Raw genomic sequence first — 19,865 nt, forward strand, 5'->3', positions numbered from 1 at the left:
TTCATTCTATTGTAAATTTGTAGTCTTGCTTCCAAATTGTGAATCAGTATTGTATTGCGAGATTATATGTCCCAAGAATTTGAATTCTGTAACGTGTTCTATTATTTTATTGTTAAGCATAATTTTGACTTTTTGAATGGTGTTTCCACACATTGCCATAGCTTTTGTTTTTGTTAATTCACAAATTACTATTTTCATTATAATGACTCAACAGTAAATTCACCTGCACCTAAGCAAGACAACGAATTACATTGGATTAGATTCGTTGTCTTGTTTAGGTGCAGGTGAATTTACTGTTGAGAAAAATTTTAGTCCCAAAAACTTGGTTTCGTTACTTCTATTAAAAGAAAAGATGCTCCCCCCCCCTCCATTGAGTTTGATCATCGAGGAATTTCGAAGTAAATTTATTTTTTTAGTACAGTTTAGTGGCAAACGAAGTTACAGGATATGAGGGTTATAAAAATCAGACATGTACACCATGTCTCAATCCCGTCTCAAAGAATGTGGCGTGCAACTAATTCCGAATCATTAGCAATACGTGACGTTTCTTCGTCCTACATTAACGGATATTTTGAATGCTATCCGATTGCAAAATAATTGGGCATGAATGTTCCTGTCAAACTGCCAGATTTCACATAACGCCAATAATTATTTTGAGGCATTTCAGCACGCAAAATAATGATGAAAGGGTTAAAAATATCTATAAACATCAATTCATATCAAGTGGTTATCTCAGTGATTCCGAATGAAAAATAAGATCTTGTCCAGTATCTCGAGTTCGAAGCACAACACTTGTGCTGATTAATAAAACTCTGCCCCGAAAAACAGCCTCATACATCACAGATTATTCTCAGGGTAGCCACTATAAATCACGCAGCCGATGTCACTAGTTATCCAGGATTATAGGATCTTAACATTTTATATTTCTGATGAACGTTTTGGAATCAGCGATCGGAATGGAGTCAAGATTGATCTGGATTAAATGCGAATATTTTGAGAAGTTTTTTAAAATTTTTATTTTTTTAATTCGTGTGCTTGTTGGCTGACCTACTTGTTGTTGGGTCATTCGACGACCCAGCATTCATTAATTTCTTACGACAGCGTCTTTATTTTATTATTATTTTTTCTGTCTTGTGATCTAATGTTACGAAAGGGCTATTTCTTGAGATATTTACTCGTATTAAGCGTTCCCCGATTATTAGCCAACTTACCGGCGTGGTACTCGAAACAAAGAAAAAGAAAATATTAAATATTTTCATAAAATTTCATCACAAATTTTTTACGATATTTTAGGTAATTTGGTTACAAATGCTGGAATTATATGAATTTCAAAACAGAGAGCTACTTGTATCTTGCTATATTGAAAGAAATTATAACATTTTGGACTAATAACAAACACTAAAACCATGCAAGTAACATCTCAACCAATAACTGAATTCCAGTTGCGATGGAAAGTGTAATAGATTCGTGTAGTCAGACTGCTGTTATCATCAATAATATTTAATGTATGTGGCCAAAAAAGAAAACAAAAGTAAAGAAAAGGAATAAAGTCTACAAATCAGGAATGTGTTGTAGTAGATTCCAGAAAACTACGCCTGTGCAAGTCGAAGTTCAAGAGTTGTTGCCTCTTTTTTTAATGAGCACATATTTTATGATTTCATTTTCAATTTCATTTCTTTAATCGCATTCAAACTTCGCTCAATATACTACCGTTATATAATAAGTAAGATGGAGAATTTACAATATAGTCACCGTATTTTTTATACTTCCATATTTTGGGCATTTCTGGTCGAATATCATCTACTCCAGCTGCCTTTCCATAATTTTTCGAATGACCCAAGCAAAGGGAGTCCCCACAGCCGACAATGTGAAGGTGCCTGTTTGACCTCCACCATCTTTGGCTTCAGGGATCTCTATAATATGCCTTTTCAATCAAGGCCTAATCACGCAGAAGAAAGAAGGGAGTTTTCTCTAACGAAAGGCAGGCAAACACACAGAATATATAGACAAGACTGAAGTGGGGACTAACCGTGATGAACATCACGTGATTCCATCGAGATCGAATGGTAAGAGTAATAAGAGGGCGGAGTGTTGAGACAAGGGGAATCAACGTCACAAATCACCAATATCAACAATCAGAAAGTGTGGTGTGGCTTGTATGGGCTAAGAGTAGCTTTCCTACGGTCTAGAGCAGCTTATAACATTGTAAAATTAAAACAACACTCGTCGATTAAGGACGTGAGCATGCTGCACTTGAATTACATAATCTGCATAATGGAAGAATTCATATATGAAGCTGTCGTTTGATAGACAAGAACCAAATACTATGAGGGTGGTATCGATCACCATCCACTACAGTGAAACTATTCTTCTTTCACATGCTGGGTGCAAAGGCCAATGCCGAATACTACCACTCGACTCTTTGCCTCCTTTTATGAATTAAACTGGATTACAGTACAAAGTGCTGTAATATGCTGATTTTTTACTGTATTACAGTATAAATCGGCCAAACAAATTCTGAATGGATAGAGTCAAAAACTAAATAAAAAGCACACAAAGAACAGCATTATTTTATAATAATTAAAAACTTCGGGAGAATAATTTTCATATTTGCAGTTTTTTTTCTGGATTCTAAGTATATGCTTCCAGTAAATAATCACATTGAAATTTTCTGTTCATTTTAATTTAAAAAAAAATGCTATGCGGTTAATTGTAGTGATACAAGTGTGTACGCGTGTACACGCACACACTTGTATCAATCGGTGATCTATCTTGTATCAGTTCGGTGATCTATAAACACACATACATTGTTTTCTCTAGAACGAGGGTCGTAGATTATTTAACATTAGCCTACTCAGGAACTAATATAATATAGGTTTCAAACCTTTCGTTGGATAGGAGTGATATAAAAAAAAGTGTAACGCAAGAAAAGTTATCTCCCAAGTGTCTTCTTAATGCAACCAGAATGATGTACATCCTTTGGTTGAAGTCTATAGCCGTTCAAGTGAAAAACACTTAAACATTCCTGGAGGCCTTGCGGGAACTGAACGCCAGGGATAATTATAAGACCTTTCAATCGAGGTTGAGTTAGCCAGTCTCATAAGAAACTGTAGGATTCCCTTCCAAGAAAATCAGATTTTGCCCTACAAAACGACAAATGAGACAGAGAACACATGCCGTGACAGGAATAGGAGTAAACGCTCTATCATGACTAAAATTAGATTTATGGAAAGCCAAGTTACTTGGCTGTAACAAGAAATTGAACTTCAGACGAATAGAAAATAGAAAATATAATGAGATGAGATCAGACGGAGCTCATTTCCTGAATATAATCAAGATGACAATTATACAAGATATTATTTAGACTGTTACTTTCCGTGTACTCTCTTATTCTATGCAATTGTTCGCTAAGTGTTGATGAATTGCCGGCCTTGACATGTTTCTTGGAATGATTTCTTGTCAGGATCTTATTGTGACTGCACTCAATCCAGACGATGATTTTTTGAGTATCTTGAATTTAGAAAGAACTCACCTGATGGTTTGTAACCAATCACAGATCATTGAACACTAATTGATAAAATACCCCGTCCTTCGATAGGATTTGATTCAAACATTTAAATTTTCTCTGTGAAATCTCAACTCTGGCTTTTCTGATGTTTATGCCATGTCCACCTTGTTCATACCAGACTATTAATTCACTAAGCTCAAGTAGAGCGAACTATTTGATCAGAAGATAAGCTTTTGTCCTTCTGTCACGCTCGAGTATTTCAATTTTGTCAGAAAAATCTCAAGATGTCATATTTTAAGGTGTTACAGATCGACAAGTTGATCATTTACTCGAGTCTCTTGTATTATAATCACTTAGCTTCAGAAAATGACAGTATGATCGCGTGATACATTTTATCATGCGTTGGATATTTCAATTTTTTTTATTTCTCTTATTCACATCCTCTTCCCCCCCCCCCTCACGAAGTTAGCACATCTGGAATTATTTGTGACAGATCATGCTCGCTCTCTCTTTCTGTGTGTGTGTGTGTCCGCTCTCAAGCCAAAAGGCTGCGGGTTCGACTCCCGCTGTGGTCAATACTAGTGGTCATGGTCGGCAGTAGATGGCGTTAGTGTAGATTATGAAAGTTGTAGTTGGTGGGGACGAAGAGTTGTGGAGTAGATGCCCTCCCTCAATGAGTCTTGGGACTCCCTGGAGGTATCATGTAATAATAATAATAATAATAATAATAATTACTGGAGGCATAAAGAGGCTTAAAAAAAGGTTTGGTCTCTAGAGTTCTTGGATTATCTAAACCTTAATTCACTTCACGACACCAAAGGTTTACAAACTTTTATGGACGAGATTCACATAAACAAATAGTACGTATATTTGTACCAACTGAAAAAGGATAAAATAGTTAACTTCAATGTGCGGATTCTTTACATGAGATCAAAGCAACATCCCTCCCATCTTGGCATAAGCATATCGCATCTTTAGTTTCCTCGTCATTCCCAAAAAAATTCGAACTTTTCTCTTATTCTTCGGAGACATTATTTTTCTTTTGAGCAACTAATGTTCAGAACAACTAACGATGGTTGATATTTGGATATGTTCGACTGTCCTTCATAAAATCTGCGACTGTGCAGCTCTTCAGCTAACGTCCTATAACCTGAACTGTTGTATAGATCCTTTGCACTTCCACTTCATCGTTTCCACATTGGACTAAAGATTGCCGTACTACCCTCGGATCCTTTGGAGTTAGCTTTCGGATATTTCATTTCATTACACAGCTGAAGTCACACACCCTCACACATTATCGACGGATAATTTTGTTTACAGTTGATTTTGGGAAATGCAGTATTTTACCATTGTCACGAGCGGATAAGCCTTTGCTACGGTAACACTGCTTTTGAATTATTCTCTGGGGATGAGGAAACAGTATTGTGCAGTCTAATTAGTCATGAATAGTTGAAGCAATCTAAGATAAACTGTTTATTTTGTTTTGTTCCTCTTGTTCAGAGCGAAATAAAGATATTTCTATGAATATTTTTTATTCTATGAACAGATTGTTGAATTGCATTTATAGAGATCGCGCTCACACACACACACACACACACACACACACACACACACACACACACACACACACACACACACACACACACACCAATGTTGTGATGCGTCCCTCTCTTAGTCTTGATCAATACTTTCTATCATAATAGACATGCACCAATTTCTGAATGATATTAGACCAATTTTCCTACCACATGACCAAGTTCACGGACTGTTCTTGAACTCTACTGGTCAGGCCATACTCGAAGTTTCATTTCATTCCAAGGTATTATTTTAGGTTGAGATCGGAATTTTGTGCAGGCCAGTTAAGTTTTTTCCGCATTTCCTCAAAAAGAAGTTGCAATATCACCTGCAGTATGACAAGGTGAATTGTCGTATTGCAACATGGGTCTGTTTCTTTGAAGTGCTACATTGTAGGAAGCACTGCGTTGTACAGTTGCTTTGCATATCCACCGAGTTCAGCACTATAACCAATGATCCGAATTCATATCGAGGGGGGGGGGTAGTTACAGACCAATTGCACACCTTCGCCACCAAACTTCAAGTTGGGATGTTGTTCCCACCGACATAATGCATTTCCCGAAGTATCTATTTCATCCACACTAATTTAAATGTAGCTTGATTCTTTGCTCGATATTATGGATTTCTAACGCTCTACATTCCAGTCAAAATCTCTTTTACGCTAGCGTAGTCTTACGCTGTTTGATTGAAACGGTTGATGTTTGGTTATCTTCGTAAAATCTGCGACTGTGCAGCTCTTCAGCTAACGTCCCATAACCTGAATTATTGTGTACATCCTTTGTACTTTCACTTCATCGCTTCCACATCGGACTAAAGATTGCCGTACTACCCTCGGGTCCTTTGGAGTTAGCTTTCCCGATATTCCTCTTCAGAATCACACAGCTGAAGTCACACCCTCACACATCATCGACTGATAATTTTGTCTGCAGTTGATTTTGTGTAATGCAGTATTTTACCATTGTCACGAGCGGATAAGCCTTTGCTATGATAACACTGCTTTTGAACTCCGTAAGTTCTTTTCCATTGATAATATACTGATATACAGTCGATTCTGTCTTATATGCATCATATAAGATAGTAGATATGATTCTGTTTTAAAACCGATCTTTCTGGGATGTCATTCAAATTACTTCAGAAATTCGGGTGACGTCTTAAGGGTAACAAACTGGGTTTATTATTCTTTATTTTAGTAAGATCCATCTATGCTAATTAATTATTCTTTAACAAGATTGATATCATTTTATAACTGGGTAAGTTAGAGAAAGTTTCTCCGTACTGGGGCATTCTAGACCCAACACAAGAATATCCGATATACGGGGGCGCGCTTGTAGTGTCCGGCGCCTGTGCGCAAAACTTTAGTTGACGCCCCTATACCTCCTCCCCCAATAAAAAATCACTTTATAAAAACGTATCAGTGAGTAAAAATGAAATAAGAAATATATTAATTATAAGTTTATTGAACAAAAAGCAAATACAAAAAAAATTGTATAAAAAATAATAAACATACAAGAAGGGTACAAAAACAACAAAAATAATTTGGAAAAAAATAAAGTAAATAAATAATAGCTACTTACAAGTATATAAAATAGGAACATATTAAACATTATTGGGTAAAGAAATAGTTAAATAAATATTTAAACAGAAAGAAAAATTACTTGGTGAATTGAACTTTTCTAGTTTTCATTAATGAAAATTCTCGAATAATATCAAGTTAATCCAAAATATCTGACTCTATTGATATAATGGCAAGATTTAAAAGTCTGTCTTGTACCATTGTGGAGCGCAAGTAGTTTTTAATAATTTTTTAAGTTTAGAAAAGGACCGTTTTCCGCAGATGCTACAGATACCGGTAATGACAAAAGAATCCGAAGAGCAATTGTAAAGTTTGGATAAACTGTGATTAAGTCGTTTGAATAAATATACTGAATTATCTGATATATATCGTTTTTAAAATTAGAAATAAATGGTTGACAGTGTAAAATTTCTTCGCATAAATCGTCTGCGTCAATGTCTGAATGATTCTCGTGTGTTAATTTTTGGATTAACTTTTTACAACAAGATAATAAATATTCTTTATTTTGTGAAGTACTTAACAAATACAAAAACTGAAATGAATTCATATGTTCTTTTAATGAAGTAAGTCTTTCCTGCAAAGATTGTAATGTTTGATCTATTATGCAGAGAAAAAAAATTACTTTAAATGAAATTTCAGGATCTACTATATTTTCATGTTCATAATCAAATTGTGTTGTCTTTTTACGTCGCCTTAGCGGTCTACTATTACAAAATACAGATTCTGCGTCAAATTTTGCTGCAATTAATTTTAACTTTCTACAATTTCTTTGAAAGTTTCATCAGACCTATAATCATTAAAAAAATTGATTTTGATCATTCAATGCATCTAATATCATACCAAATCTTTGGCGCCTGTGTGCGTCACACATTGCACATATGGCCAGCGCGCCCCTGCCGATATATTATCAGAAATAACCTATCATTTTTAGTTATATATTTCTTCAGTTAATTAATGCTGCTGCAAAACAAAATGGAATCCAAATGATTATTGAGATTACATTTTTGAAATTTTTTTTTTTAATTCAAAACCTTTGTTTTCATTGTTAAAATGGATAATTCAGTTTTAAAACAGACAATCGACATCGAATATTTAGTGAAACTAAGATAAAATGTCACTGGAATTTTTTTCTTTGGTTTGTTTTTCTTAAGCGCTGGTGATGCATCATTGTTTTCATTGTATAAAAGCCAGAAAGGTGTGTACTGATTGATTGGAAAGTTAGCGTATTAATTTAATTTTATTTATTTATTTGTGCATTAATACTGTGGGTTGGGCTAAGGATTAAATAATCCGGATACCCTGTCTGGAGACCGAACATGAAAACTTTTTCCAGCTATTTAAAGCCTCCACTAAACAGTTTAGTTTTTCTATTCGAGCCTTGGTTGAGAGCAGCGATGACCGGAGCTGACTGTAGGCACCAATCAAAGCAAGCGCATTCCATAAATACATAAAAAAATAATAATAAGCAATAATAGAAAAGTCACCAAAAATGAAAATTAGTTAAAGTTTTTTTTTTTTTTTTGCTTGGGATACCAAAACATCTATTCTGGCAGTGACGCCGTTCATTCGGCCAATCACGCCGACCAATGGAAATTAAAAGATAAACTATTAGGATGATTCTAACTGACAACCTAATAAAATGCATCGCAAAGGCCTTGTTTTGAATTTATTGAAGAATTTCGGAATTCATTTCCTTAAAGACCTTATAAATTTACTAAAAATTAAGTTTTATAAGAAGTCAATCAGATCTTTAGGCTTAAAACATATGGAAATATGAGATGCGATATCGCACTGGAAAGCTATCTAGAATAGATACGCGCAGTAAATACTGCATCAAGATTTGCAAGATGTGCTTCTTAACACGCGTAAGTTCCTATTAGATTTTTTGTGAATTGGTGATTCCAATTCCAACGGAATTGCAATTGTCCCCTCAGTCAGAACACTGGCAGAAGTCTAAAAGGGAAAAACATTTTTAAACACAATCGATAGTCCTCTACGAAGAACTTTACTTTGTCACAGTTATTGCAAAATTTACGGAAAAATCAATTTGTAAATAATAATTTGCACTCCAGTATTAAGACCCATCTTATTGCCTATTCAAATTGTCATATTCTAATAGCATCTTCCCAGCAGTATGGAAGCAAGCGCATATCCTGCTCGTCCCTTAAAAGAGAAATTAAAATCAGCCATCAAATTATTGTCCCATTGTTCTCCATCCTATAGAAAACAAGACAAAAATCGTCTGCCAAATTCTTCGCTATCTGGAGGCCTACCAATGAATTAATCACCAATATAGATTTCGCTATTCTCTCGTTTTATATCGGATCTTCCAGTCAACATTATCACCTCTGTTGGAGGTGGTAATGTTGTTTGAAAGGTTTGAAGAAACTCGTGTAGACGCTCTTGATATTTTCAAAACATTTGATCGAATTTAACATAAAGATCTTATCAGGGCCGGAGTTATCATTTAGGCAAAATAGGCAACCGCCTAGGGCGAAAGCCATGAAGGGGCACAAAACTTCAAGCTATGCTTTATTCATACTTTACTAAAATATCAAAATTAAATAGCGATAGATGATTTAGGTATCGATTCTTTTTCCTTATCCCTCACACATCACACTATTTTACTATTTAATTCTTGATTCTTTTTTTGTTCCTTCCCTTAATGATTTGGACTTACCGCTATTTAAAATTCAGTTAAGATAAATATTTTAAAACGTTAACATTTTAAAATATTAAATTTCGGTATTTTATAACTTTTTTTTTTGTAAATGAATTATAACAGAGAATTTTCAAATTAATTAAAAAATAAAATAAAAAAGCCCTATTAATTTACGTATTAATTTATCCTGAAAGACAATTTTATTTTGTTTCATGTCAGGGGCGCGCTTGTAAACTTTGTCTAGGGGCCAAAATAACCTGGCACCGACAGTGGATCTTATCAAGTTGCCAATATGTCATTTACGATCGGGTTGCCAGTTTCTACTATTCACTTTTCTCTATCCCTGTCCAGGTATTGCAGGATTCTGCTATAACTATTGTATTTCAATGAACAATGTTCTGCTGAACTGAGTGATCACCATTTTCCTCCGCTTTTTTCCAAAAACTGTAAGAACAAAATAAGCTTCTGGTTAACATCCATTTGTTATCCTACTCGAAATTCACGGGACCATTTTCTCATTCTGTTCTTTTCCATAAACCACAACCTTCAACTGTTCAAGAAATATATCAGTGGCAGATAGGGTTTATACAAAATCCGACTTAAAAAAAAAACGGTTTTTGAATTCCAGTATTTCAAAAAAAAAAAAAAAAAAAAAAAACCGGGTAAACTGGTTTTCGAGTTTTTACAAAAAGAAAAAAAAAATATATATAATTAAAACATTAAAAAATATTTATACTTATTTCAAACTCTTTCAGTTTATTTAATATTTATGGAACTACAAAAATATAACAAAATAAAATATACTCTATACAAAACAAAATAAATAAATAAACTAAAATAACTAAAATCCGTACAATTTTTCAGTTTATGGAATTACAAAAGTATAACAAAATAAAATATACTTCATACAAAACCAAATAAAATAAAATAAAACTAAAATCCGTACAAAGTAAAAATTATAAATTTTTATTTCATTTAGTATTTTTCTTCAGGAAATGTGATTTCAAAAAACATAAAATGTCCACTGAACGATTTCTTAATCTTGTTCTTAATCAAGATACAAAATCGCCTGAAATAGAAAATACTCATTCACTGGCTACTGAACTGGTTTTATCGTTTTCAGGGCATCAAATAATAAATCTAAATTCTTTGTTCTTTTATTGGTTGCCTCAAATACTAAAAATTCGGCCTTCAGTGTATTCGAATTTGATATTATTTCTTCTGGTTTCTCAAGAAACTTTTGAATTGATTTTTCCATGGCTTCTTTTAGGGCATTGCCCTGATTAATAGTTTCTGCTCTCCGATATATTCATCATCGGAATCTGTTTTCATACAAGAATGTGGATATATTCTAGACAATATTTTTCCCAGATAACTTAATAATATCGAGTTTGAAGCTAGCGGAAATACACTGGATTTCTTTGTTGAAATGTTTTGTGGATTTTTCAACTATAGCAAAAGGATTACCAATCCAACTTGTCTTCTTTCTTGAATTCGTACTTCTAAAGCATTTAATAATTTGGAACTAATTTCAGTCTTTAAATTTTTTAGTTCATTTAACATAAATTCAAATATGCCTTCACTTGTTAATAAATTGGCATGTCGCCGCCCAAAGGCCTCAGATGCTAGACGTACTGGTCCCAACATTTTAAGAAGCTCCATGATTTTAGGATATTGGGTTTCATTCCACATATGAGAAGCACCAATATCATTCAAAGCTAAAACAACACATTCTTTTAATGTCATAAATCTTTCAGTCATGGCCTCTAAACTATTCCATCTCGTTTGGCAGTCAAGAATCAGACTTAATTCTTTTCCTTTTATATAATTCTGAAGGATGCTATCTCTTACGGAGATTTTCTAAAAAATCTGCAAATTTTTCTAATTTGGGACAATAGTTATCTAGATCAAGAGAATTTAAAAAATCCTCGCCATAGTTATTTCCACACTCTGCGTCATCTTCCGATTCCTCACTTGTAACATATACATCGGTTTCACGTCAAAATGTTAAGTTTTTAATTAAATAATTAATTAAATTTTACATATTAATTCTAGTATCTAAAACTGGTTTTTTAAATTTAAAAACCGGTTTTCGAATTTTGCAAATTTATCCGAAATAAAAAAAAAAAACGGTTTTTAAACCCTGTTTTTAAAAACCGACAAACCTTAGTTCTAGTAGCAGAGTCCTTCTTTCTTCTCTCTTGCTCACATTCTGATATGCTATAGGAGTTGCAACAAATGGTGTGTGGCTCTGAAAACACACATATACCGGGTCTGATTCGTCGAGTGGTTAACGTAACCGCTTTCCAGTCAAAAATAGGCTGCGGGTTACAATCCCGCATGCATACATACAAATATACACTTTATATAATCTATATATATCGATCAGATTTCTCTTTTGGGGCTAACTTACGCGTGTAACTTTTCCCAGAACAAAACCAATCACATCCATCCCTCCTCAGGTTCTAAAAAAAATAAAATAAAAATAACTGGTGTCCTCTTTCATTAAGTAGTCTTCAACGGAAGAAGAGTGAAGACAACTCAATGGAAAAGGACAGCAATTTTTTTGCATGGTTCGATATGCACCTTCTAATACTATATATATCCCGACCGACCTTTAGTCTAAAACTAAAGATTCAAGTCTTATTCATGAAGCATTCTTTCTTTCTTTATTATTAGATTTGTTTTTTGGCAAAGCGTTAAAATGTAGTTAAAATAGTGATAATAATAATAATAATTTATGACGATAATTATAATATGGTCCCATTATAGTGAAGGGACCAGTTTTATTTGCGAAACTATTCCGAATGTTAATGTCTTTCTTGCTTGCTGCAGTTTAATGAGTTTTGATATTTTACAACCACGATTAAAAATAAAATACATAATATAAAGATAATATACATAACATATATTATGATACGATATGTATGATACCTACACGATACATAACACTAGCACACATACTACACGATACATAATATACACTACGTATCTTGGTCTTGTTACGCAGCATACATCAATCTGCTTTTTTTTATTATTATTGTAAAAAAACTGTGAGTTAGGTGGATTACTAATACTTCATTAAAATTTCATGCTTACATAGAAATAAAATGATAAGCGATTTGTTCCTTATATTTTGATTCGGAATTCGTTAATTAAAATTATATGTTAATTAATTATAACGATCGCAATATTTTTCATGTCTATAATTATTATTTGATAGAATAAAACGCATGCCTACAAAGAGTTAACTTATACGCCATTTGTAATTTGAAGTCCAATATTTCTTCAGATAATACTCCACTTCAACTGACGATTTTCAAAGATAATTTCTTAATGAATAGAGTTCAGCACAAATAGTACATTTGGAAATCCTCAAGCACATTTTCACAAAGTAAAAAAAATAAAAAAAATAAAAATAAATAAAAAAATTCATTTTTTGTTTGCCACAAAATGAATAACGAATAAGTTGAAATATAAGTACAATAATGTTAGAATATTTTGTAAAACTTTGCAATTATTTTAAAAGCACAACATATTAAACTAATTATTTAAAATTATCGCACAATAATTAATTATAAATACTGTTTATAAAAACTCATTGATAAAGTCTATTTATGAAATGCGAGGAGCCTTTTAGTGCTTAGACTACTATCACTACTACTACTACTACTACTAATAATAATAATAATAATAACAAAATGAAAACAAAGTTTGTGTAAGAAAATAAAAAAAATGTGATTTTTTTCCTTTCATATTCTTGCATAAGAAAGCTTTATAGGTACTTACCTTTCGTCTACTTAAAAATTAAAATCCAAACGATTGATGCATTTCTTTTAAACTGTGAATATTTTTATCACACTTCAGACTAGCATATAAATGCTGCAAATAAAGACACTCGAAAACATTCAAGCAACGTCTTTACCCCCTGCGTGTAACATAGGAAACCTCCCGCAAACAACGCTATGATTGTGATAATATAGATGAAAAAAAAAAAAAAAACGAGTTGTCTCGATGTACTTTTATTAAAGTTAAACTACAGTCCACTACTGTTTAGAAAACCATAAAGTTCTTAGTAAATATTTTGTATTGTACTTAATTGTCGATAATATCAAAATTTCAGGACGTAAGGAAAGGAATTTTTGTATAACTGCTATTGTGTCGGCTTACATACTGTACACAGTTTATTTAATGCCATTTAAAGCACAGATTTGCATTATTTCGAATTATTCTGATTAAATTTGCACTAAAACTGTCAGATTTAAATCAATATTGAGATAACTGGACAAATTTTGCTAGAAATCTAAAATAGTAAATTTCATTTAAATTTCATCCAGGGTGGAAGCAGCACAAAGCAATCCTCTGCTTTATGCTGCTTCCACCCTCCACGACTTGGACGCGGGGTTGGGCTTTGGAGGGCTTACGTATATATCTAAATAGGTGTTTAGATTGATTTTGTGAAACACACCTAAACAAGTATACCTCGCTTGTTGGAATTTCCTCTAACTCCCCCCCAAAAAACTATTCTTCATATTTCTAATCTTTTATCTCTTTTTTTGGAAACATTTCTCAAAACATATAAAGCGGAATTTTATAATTCTCCTCTGACTGGATGGATTTTACGGAAATATGGAACATGCGATTTTTACAAAAAATTCTCATCGCAATTTTGGTATGAAAGATTTTAGTGATAAAATTTGACCAAATGATTCGAAATGATAATCATAACAATAATTACACTCTAAATGCAGGGAATTTAATTAAATTTGGTATTTAGGATCTCTGTAAACTTTCTCGAGTAATCACGATTTTAATTTAAAATCGGCCATTTTTGTGGCAAGGGAGGCGAAACAATACTAAATTGTTACAAACAAGAATAAACAGCACGCAGTCACAATGGTTCTATGTTATATTTACATAAATTTAACCTAGAAATCCATATATATATATTTCTTTATTTTTTTTCTTTCTATTTTAAGAGCAGAAATCTGTTGTTAATTCTGAATTTTCAATCCTTTTCTTTATTTCAGGCAAAAATTTCAGTTTGTTAAAAGCATGTTAATAAAGTGATGATTCTACGAGGTGGTGACAACAAGAAAACATATTAAATACAAACCCAAGAAAATAAGGCAGTTTCTTTGAGGACACTACAAAGTATTTGAGTGACTGTTATAAACATGTCTTTCATAAGGCTTATAGAGTTATTTTTTGACCACAAGGATCCTCAGTGATAAGGGAAAGTGGATTATATTATTGCCAATTTCTTTGTTTTTATCCACTAGACATTGCAAACTTCACAAAGTGCAAATTGATTCTTCGAGAAAATTAACAATTTTAAGAAACGCACATCCGGAGCATCCCGTGTTCTTGAGCTTCACCATGGGGCCAGACCAGCAACGTGACGCGCACGAAGACTCCACATCGTTGTTTTCAGCACTTGAAGAAAACTGTCGAAGTCCAAGTGAAGTGCTTAGGAGCGACTTTCAACATTCGGAATTAGCTTCCGATGCAACTGTTCCCAAACTTTCATCTTCCGTAAATGACTCATACGGACATAGTCAAGAAGAAAACGATACGGAAAGTGTCACACCCGAGCAGACAGCGGATGACCAGTTGCTTGTTCAGCCATCGTGTGACTTGAACCTCTCAAAAGAAAATGATGAGAACTCAGCGGAAAATAATAAAATTAAAGCTGTTGGTGATCAAATTCTGTGCACACGCTCGGGACGAACCCTTCGATTGCGACCCACAAGGTAAGTTTAGTTTTAGATAAAGTAATTATAATACTTAAATATAAAGAGCCAATAGGCTTCATTTCGGCGATATAAACATTATTTAAATTAAGGGGATATTAAATCCCACATTGTTTTAAAACCGAATAAGATACTCAAAGATTGGAATCACAGTTTCATGCCGAATATAGTATAATAAACTATAAATAAACGTATCGGCGACTACTAGCGTGAGCTAATGCAAGTAGTCCAAGTACGTAGTACAAACTCGGGAAACTCGCAGCAAAGGTGGTAAAGTTCTGATCGCTATTCTTGGTATTTTCCATAATGTAAAACACATTTCCTAGGAAATGTATATGCTGTTATTACATTATGGTGGTAGGTCACTACCCAGACCAATTTCAGCCTTTATCATAGATTCCAGTAAGTACAAATCTTTCTACATACCAGATACTACGCCAAAAGTTCTGAGACTGGCTGAAAAATAAAGCACGAGCTTAATTTAGCTACAAATCCATTTGGTTCCCTTTAAAATAGTTCGCTTATGAATTTTTCACACTTCTTGTGATTACTGATGGATGTGGTGTTCTGAAATCTGCGTTCTTTCAGCCGCCATCTGGGAAATGAAATTTGCAACAGAAAGAACAAAGAACGAGAGCTACATATGAAGAGTATGGCGAGTTCCGGACTCATGTTATTCATGGTCAAATGCTAGTATTCATACAAGATAAGACAATGTGTGACGGACGTTTGTCCTGATGAAGCAATCGGTTCTGTTTTATATTATTTTACTGATTGTTTTCGGCATGAAACTATCTTCTTCCATAAATATCTAAGGATGCCTAAAGAACATTTAACTGAAAGTCTGACCTGCAGGGACAACATTTTGATGCATAAATTTTTCTTTCAGAGTCACAGATTTCAGAGTCACTTGATGCTTGTTCTTCTGACTTTACTCTTTTGCCTTACCAATTGCACAAATTGCAGAAAACAATAAACAAGAGCACCAAATCCAAAACACTGCACATTATAATGGAGACATTTAACAGGTCATCTCATAATCAAAGCAGTACCAATGCCCAGTAGTGGCAATTCCTCTGTTAGCGGCACCTCTCTCTTGTGGCAAGTCCAGAAATTTTCGGGTAACACTTCCTCTTCTTCTTCTTCTTATTATTATTATTAGTCCATCGCACGAACGTTACAGAACCTATAGCACATTAACACTTGCGCTGACGTTGCTCAGGTAAAGAAATTACTCACATTTTTAAAGGAATGTGATCGTAATCTTTGAGGAAAACTGGAGGTAAGGCAAACTAGTATGAAAATAAGCCATTTATTCAGAGGCTCGGAAGATTGCTTTGGTTTTATTGAAATAACCATGGAGACAATTAAGGATATGATGCCAATGTATTATGTCGGTTATTCACGTGCTTATGTGTTCTTGGGTTGGTTTGTTTTGTGGAAAGGAAGCTCTACGATTTCTGAAAGAGACCGCAAACTCACCTTCAAAAATGAAAAAATAAAATAAAATAAACTTCCTCTTGTTCTAGTTGAAAGTCGAACTCGGGTCTTAATAACTTAAGGGCTGGAAGGCAGGTTATAGACAGAGAAAGCTATAGAATTATGAGCATATGCCAGGAAAGGGACAGAGATAAATGATAATTTCTCTAATGATCTTGAGACATGATCTTGTTTTTTTTGTTTTTTTTGATGATGTTTTTTTTTGCGATAAACAAGACAGGTGTGTGTTTAGTTGCGATGAAATTGACTCATTTTTTTCTCCAACTAAAAGAAAAGCATGCGAATTAGAATTTAAAGCATCAATTACACATCATCACTGAGTGCTGAACGATTTGTCAAAAGAAAAGGAAGAACGTGTATCGCCATCAACAAACTACGATGGTATTTGAGGTCAATGAGAGAAGGTCGATGCACAGACGGACGATGATATACGAAAGAAATAGTGTACTCTTGTATTAATAAGAAAGTTTGAAGATATTTTAAACTAAAAAAGCAAACGAGTTTTGATTTGTGAATACAAAAATTTATTATGCAAAAACATCACCAGGATCATTTTTCAAACCAGATTAATTTCAGATGAGTTAAAATGCCACATTACAAAATGTATAGTCTTTCGGATTCTGATTTGGTGGAAACTATTCATTGCCAACAAATTACTAAAAAAAGAAACATTCGGAAAAAAAAGAAAAGAAAAAACTTCAATTTAATGAATAGCAGTTACCATTTGTAAGTATCCATGATGTGAAAATCACACAATAAGTAGAACACTTTATAATGGCACATCTTACAAGCAACGTTCGTTGACTTTGTGAAGCGATCTCCAGAATGTACGCCATTTACCTGGAAAGACACTCCGATTCGAATCCGAAAGAGAAAGCGAGGAACTTTGAGCCGAGGTACCCAATTACTCAAAATAGCAAATCAGCACTCCATCGCATTAGATGTTTGGTCACTAATTCGGCAACTAGCGACAATCAAAATAAATACAGTACGATATTTATCAGGAATGGATCTTAATGGAGAAACGCTACTGTTCCTTTCTATGCATGGATTCCAAACATGGCTCACTGAGCGGCAAGATTTTATTTAACCTTTTTCGTCTTTAGTTGGTGCACCATTAACCTCTATAGTCAAGATTCTTTGCTACCTCTGTGTATCTAATCCGTTAGTAGCTTTCGGTTTTGATACACAGATGTAGCAAAGAATCTTGACTACAGAAGCCATAGTGGTATCTAACTAATGGTGCACCAACTAAAGACGAAAAAAGAAAAATTCCTGAAACCAGGAAGCAAGGACGGTCTGATTTCTCGCAAATTTAAAGGTCATTAATTTACTTTCGAATATTTTAGTGCGTGCAGCTTTCTTTGAACAAAAATTAGAACTTTATGAGTAGAAAAATATACTTGAAAGAAATCGAGCACTCTACAATATTTTCTACAATCTATAAAACTAAGCCCGATATTTTTTTCAAACGATTTCTTTATTACTCTCATAAATCTATGTGATTTGCTATAGTAATGAGTGGATTTCTGTACCATTTGGGTGACAAGATGAACCCATTTCTGGATTACGGGGTAAGACAAAATTTTGGAATCATCGATAAAGATACTGGAATGTGATTTTACATCCTGGATCTTGGACAAGAAGTTTGGAAACCACTGATAAAGAGACTAGACGATGTTATAATACTGTATATTGTTCTTTTTCATGTTAAGTACAGCTGATATAACCTAGTTTACAACTTCTGAACCACTTTTATTATGTGTTGCGATATATGCACTGCATGTTTTTTTTTTTTTTTTTTTAAATTTCAATTGAAAGCATTTACTTTGATTTAAAAGGACAAAACAAAAAAACAATTGGCTGGGATCTGGTTAACACGTGGAGCTTTTGACCTTAGCCTTCTACAAATAGCATGGATGAACCATTATGTCGGTTGTTGACTTCCACTAGAAGAGAAAGGAGACAAGCGATGCTTACTACGCACTTGCTGTTTCTAAAATCTGCATATGCTTCTAATAAAAATACTCATGATGACCTCTAGCTGCTTTTATGATGTAAGAAAAGAGAAAATTAACAAAACAACAACAAAAAAAAACCTCTCCGTTTCCAAATTCCGTTTTTACGAAAACATTCCTTTATTCTCGTTGGCAGAATCTCAACAATAATTTTTAAAGAAAACTGTCAGCAACGCGCCATCTATCATCGTAAATTTCGTATATGGTTCTTACATTTTGAAATCCGTATAAATAAACATTAGGGATTTTTTTTAAAATTGTTTAATGGCTGCAGCGTTATCATCTGCTTATACAAGTTATTCTAGTCTCTGAATTTGTGTTAACTTCTTTTAATCTTTCTTTTCTCTTATAAATGTATAACAGTTTGATGTTTTTAGAAGCTATCGGAGAATAGTTGCAATTGTTGCTTTTTTATCTACCTCCGCGATGTATATTTGATGTTAAAAAATTTGCAGCTGTTTTATAATCCAGTAATATTAAGTTAGCGACTAGAGTGCCCACTTCTGAGATAAACAGCATGTTATTAAAATACAAATAAAAATTAAATAAGTGATAAATTAATAACGCAATAAATTATATTCCGGGATGAGTTAACATTAACATTAAATATTTATTTTGAAAGTAAAGAGTGGTAAAAAAATAGAGTGAATAATTTCCACAGTGTATTTATTCTGATGGCAGCAAAAGATTGCGCTAATAAGATGCACGTGTTCGTTTAAGATGGAGTTCCCTTGGTGTGTTAAATTGTAATTTGAGCTTACAACGAAAATCTTTGAATTCAGATGTATTTATAGTGAGAATAGGCCAGTACCGTCCTATATGTCACTGGAAAGATATTTTGAACTTTATAGAAGAAATATTAACAAACATTTCAACTCGTGCAGTCTGTCTTACTCTAGCAGTTATTTATCGGAGAATATGTAACGCCAGTGCAGTGGCACAGCTTTACACGCACTCGCATTCCCACTGTAGGAATCTTTTTCATACGAAATAGTTTGTTAGACACACATTAGTTAATTAAGAATCTAGATTACCGTTTAAGGCAAAAATGGTGTGGCAAATATTATTTGAACATTTTTGTTGTAATTAATCCATCGTCTCTTGGTAAATATAAGACAAATTAAAGCCTAAATGGATAGTGAGGTTTATCCACATTTAAAATCTTTCTGGATTCCAGAATCATTCTCTCCATACATGGTAGCACTCCTATTGGACGATTCGAACCTAATAGGTTTCCAAAAGAAATGGAACATGCCATTTTGACTGTTATGGAGAT

General features: G+C 33.5%; 1 protein-coding gene and 1 long non-coding RNA gene across 3 annotated transcripts in view; one reads left to right on the forward strand and one right to left on the reverse strand.

The window, feature by feature from the left end:
* The window catches only part of LOC150109597 (uncharacterized), a 64,199-nt gene that overhangs the window by 3,518 nt on the left and 40,816 nt on the right, over nucleotides 1–19,865 (forward strand). For both annotated transcript variants that reach the window (XM_090413722.1, XM_090413733.1), the window contains exon 2: nucleotides 14,349–15,071. In XM_090413722.1, the coding sequence (XP_090269848.1) occupies nucleotides 14,698–15,071 (374 nt within the window). In that variant the 5' untranslated portion in view covers nucleotides 14,349–14,697. The remainder of the gene's footprint in view (nucleotides 1–14,348; nucleotides 15,072–19,865) is intronic.
* The window catches only part of LOC150109598 (uncharacterized), a 43,276-nt gene continuing 30,071 nt past the window's right edge, over nucleotides 6,661–19,865 (reverse strand). Inside the window, exon 3 of the long non-coding RNA XR_016550433.1 lies at nucleotides 6,661–8,609. This is a non-coding gene — a long non-coding RNA (uncharacterized LOC150109598). The remainder of the gene's footprint in view (nucleotides 8,610–19,865) is intronic.

This window comes from Typopeltis vanoorti, chromosome 2 (assembly GCF_054136105.1).
Source record: "Typopeltis vanoorti isolate ZY-2024b chromosome 2, IOZ_Tvanoo_1.0, whole genome shotgun sequence".
Taxonomy (NCBI): Eukaryota; Metazoa; Arthropoda; class Arachnida; order Uropygi; family Thelyphonidae; genus Typopeltis; species Typopeltis vanoorti.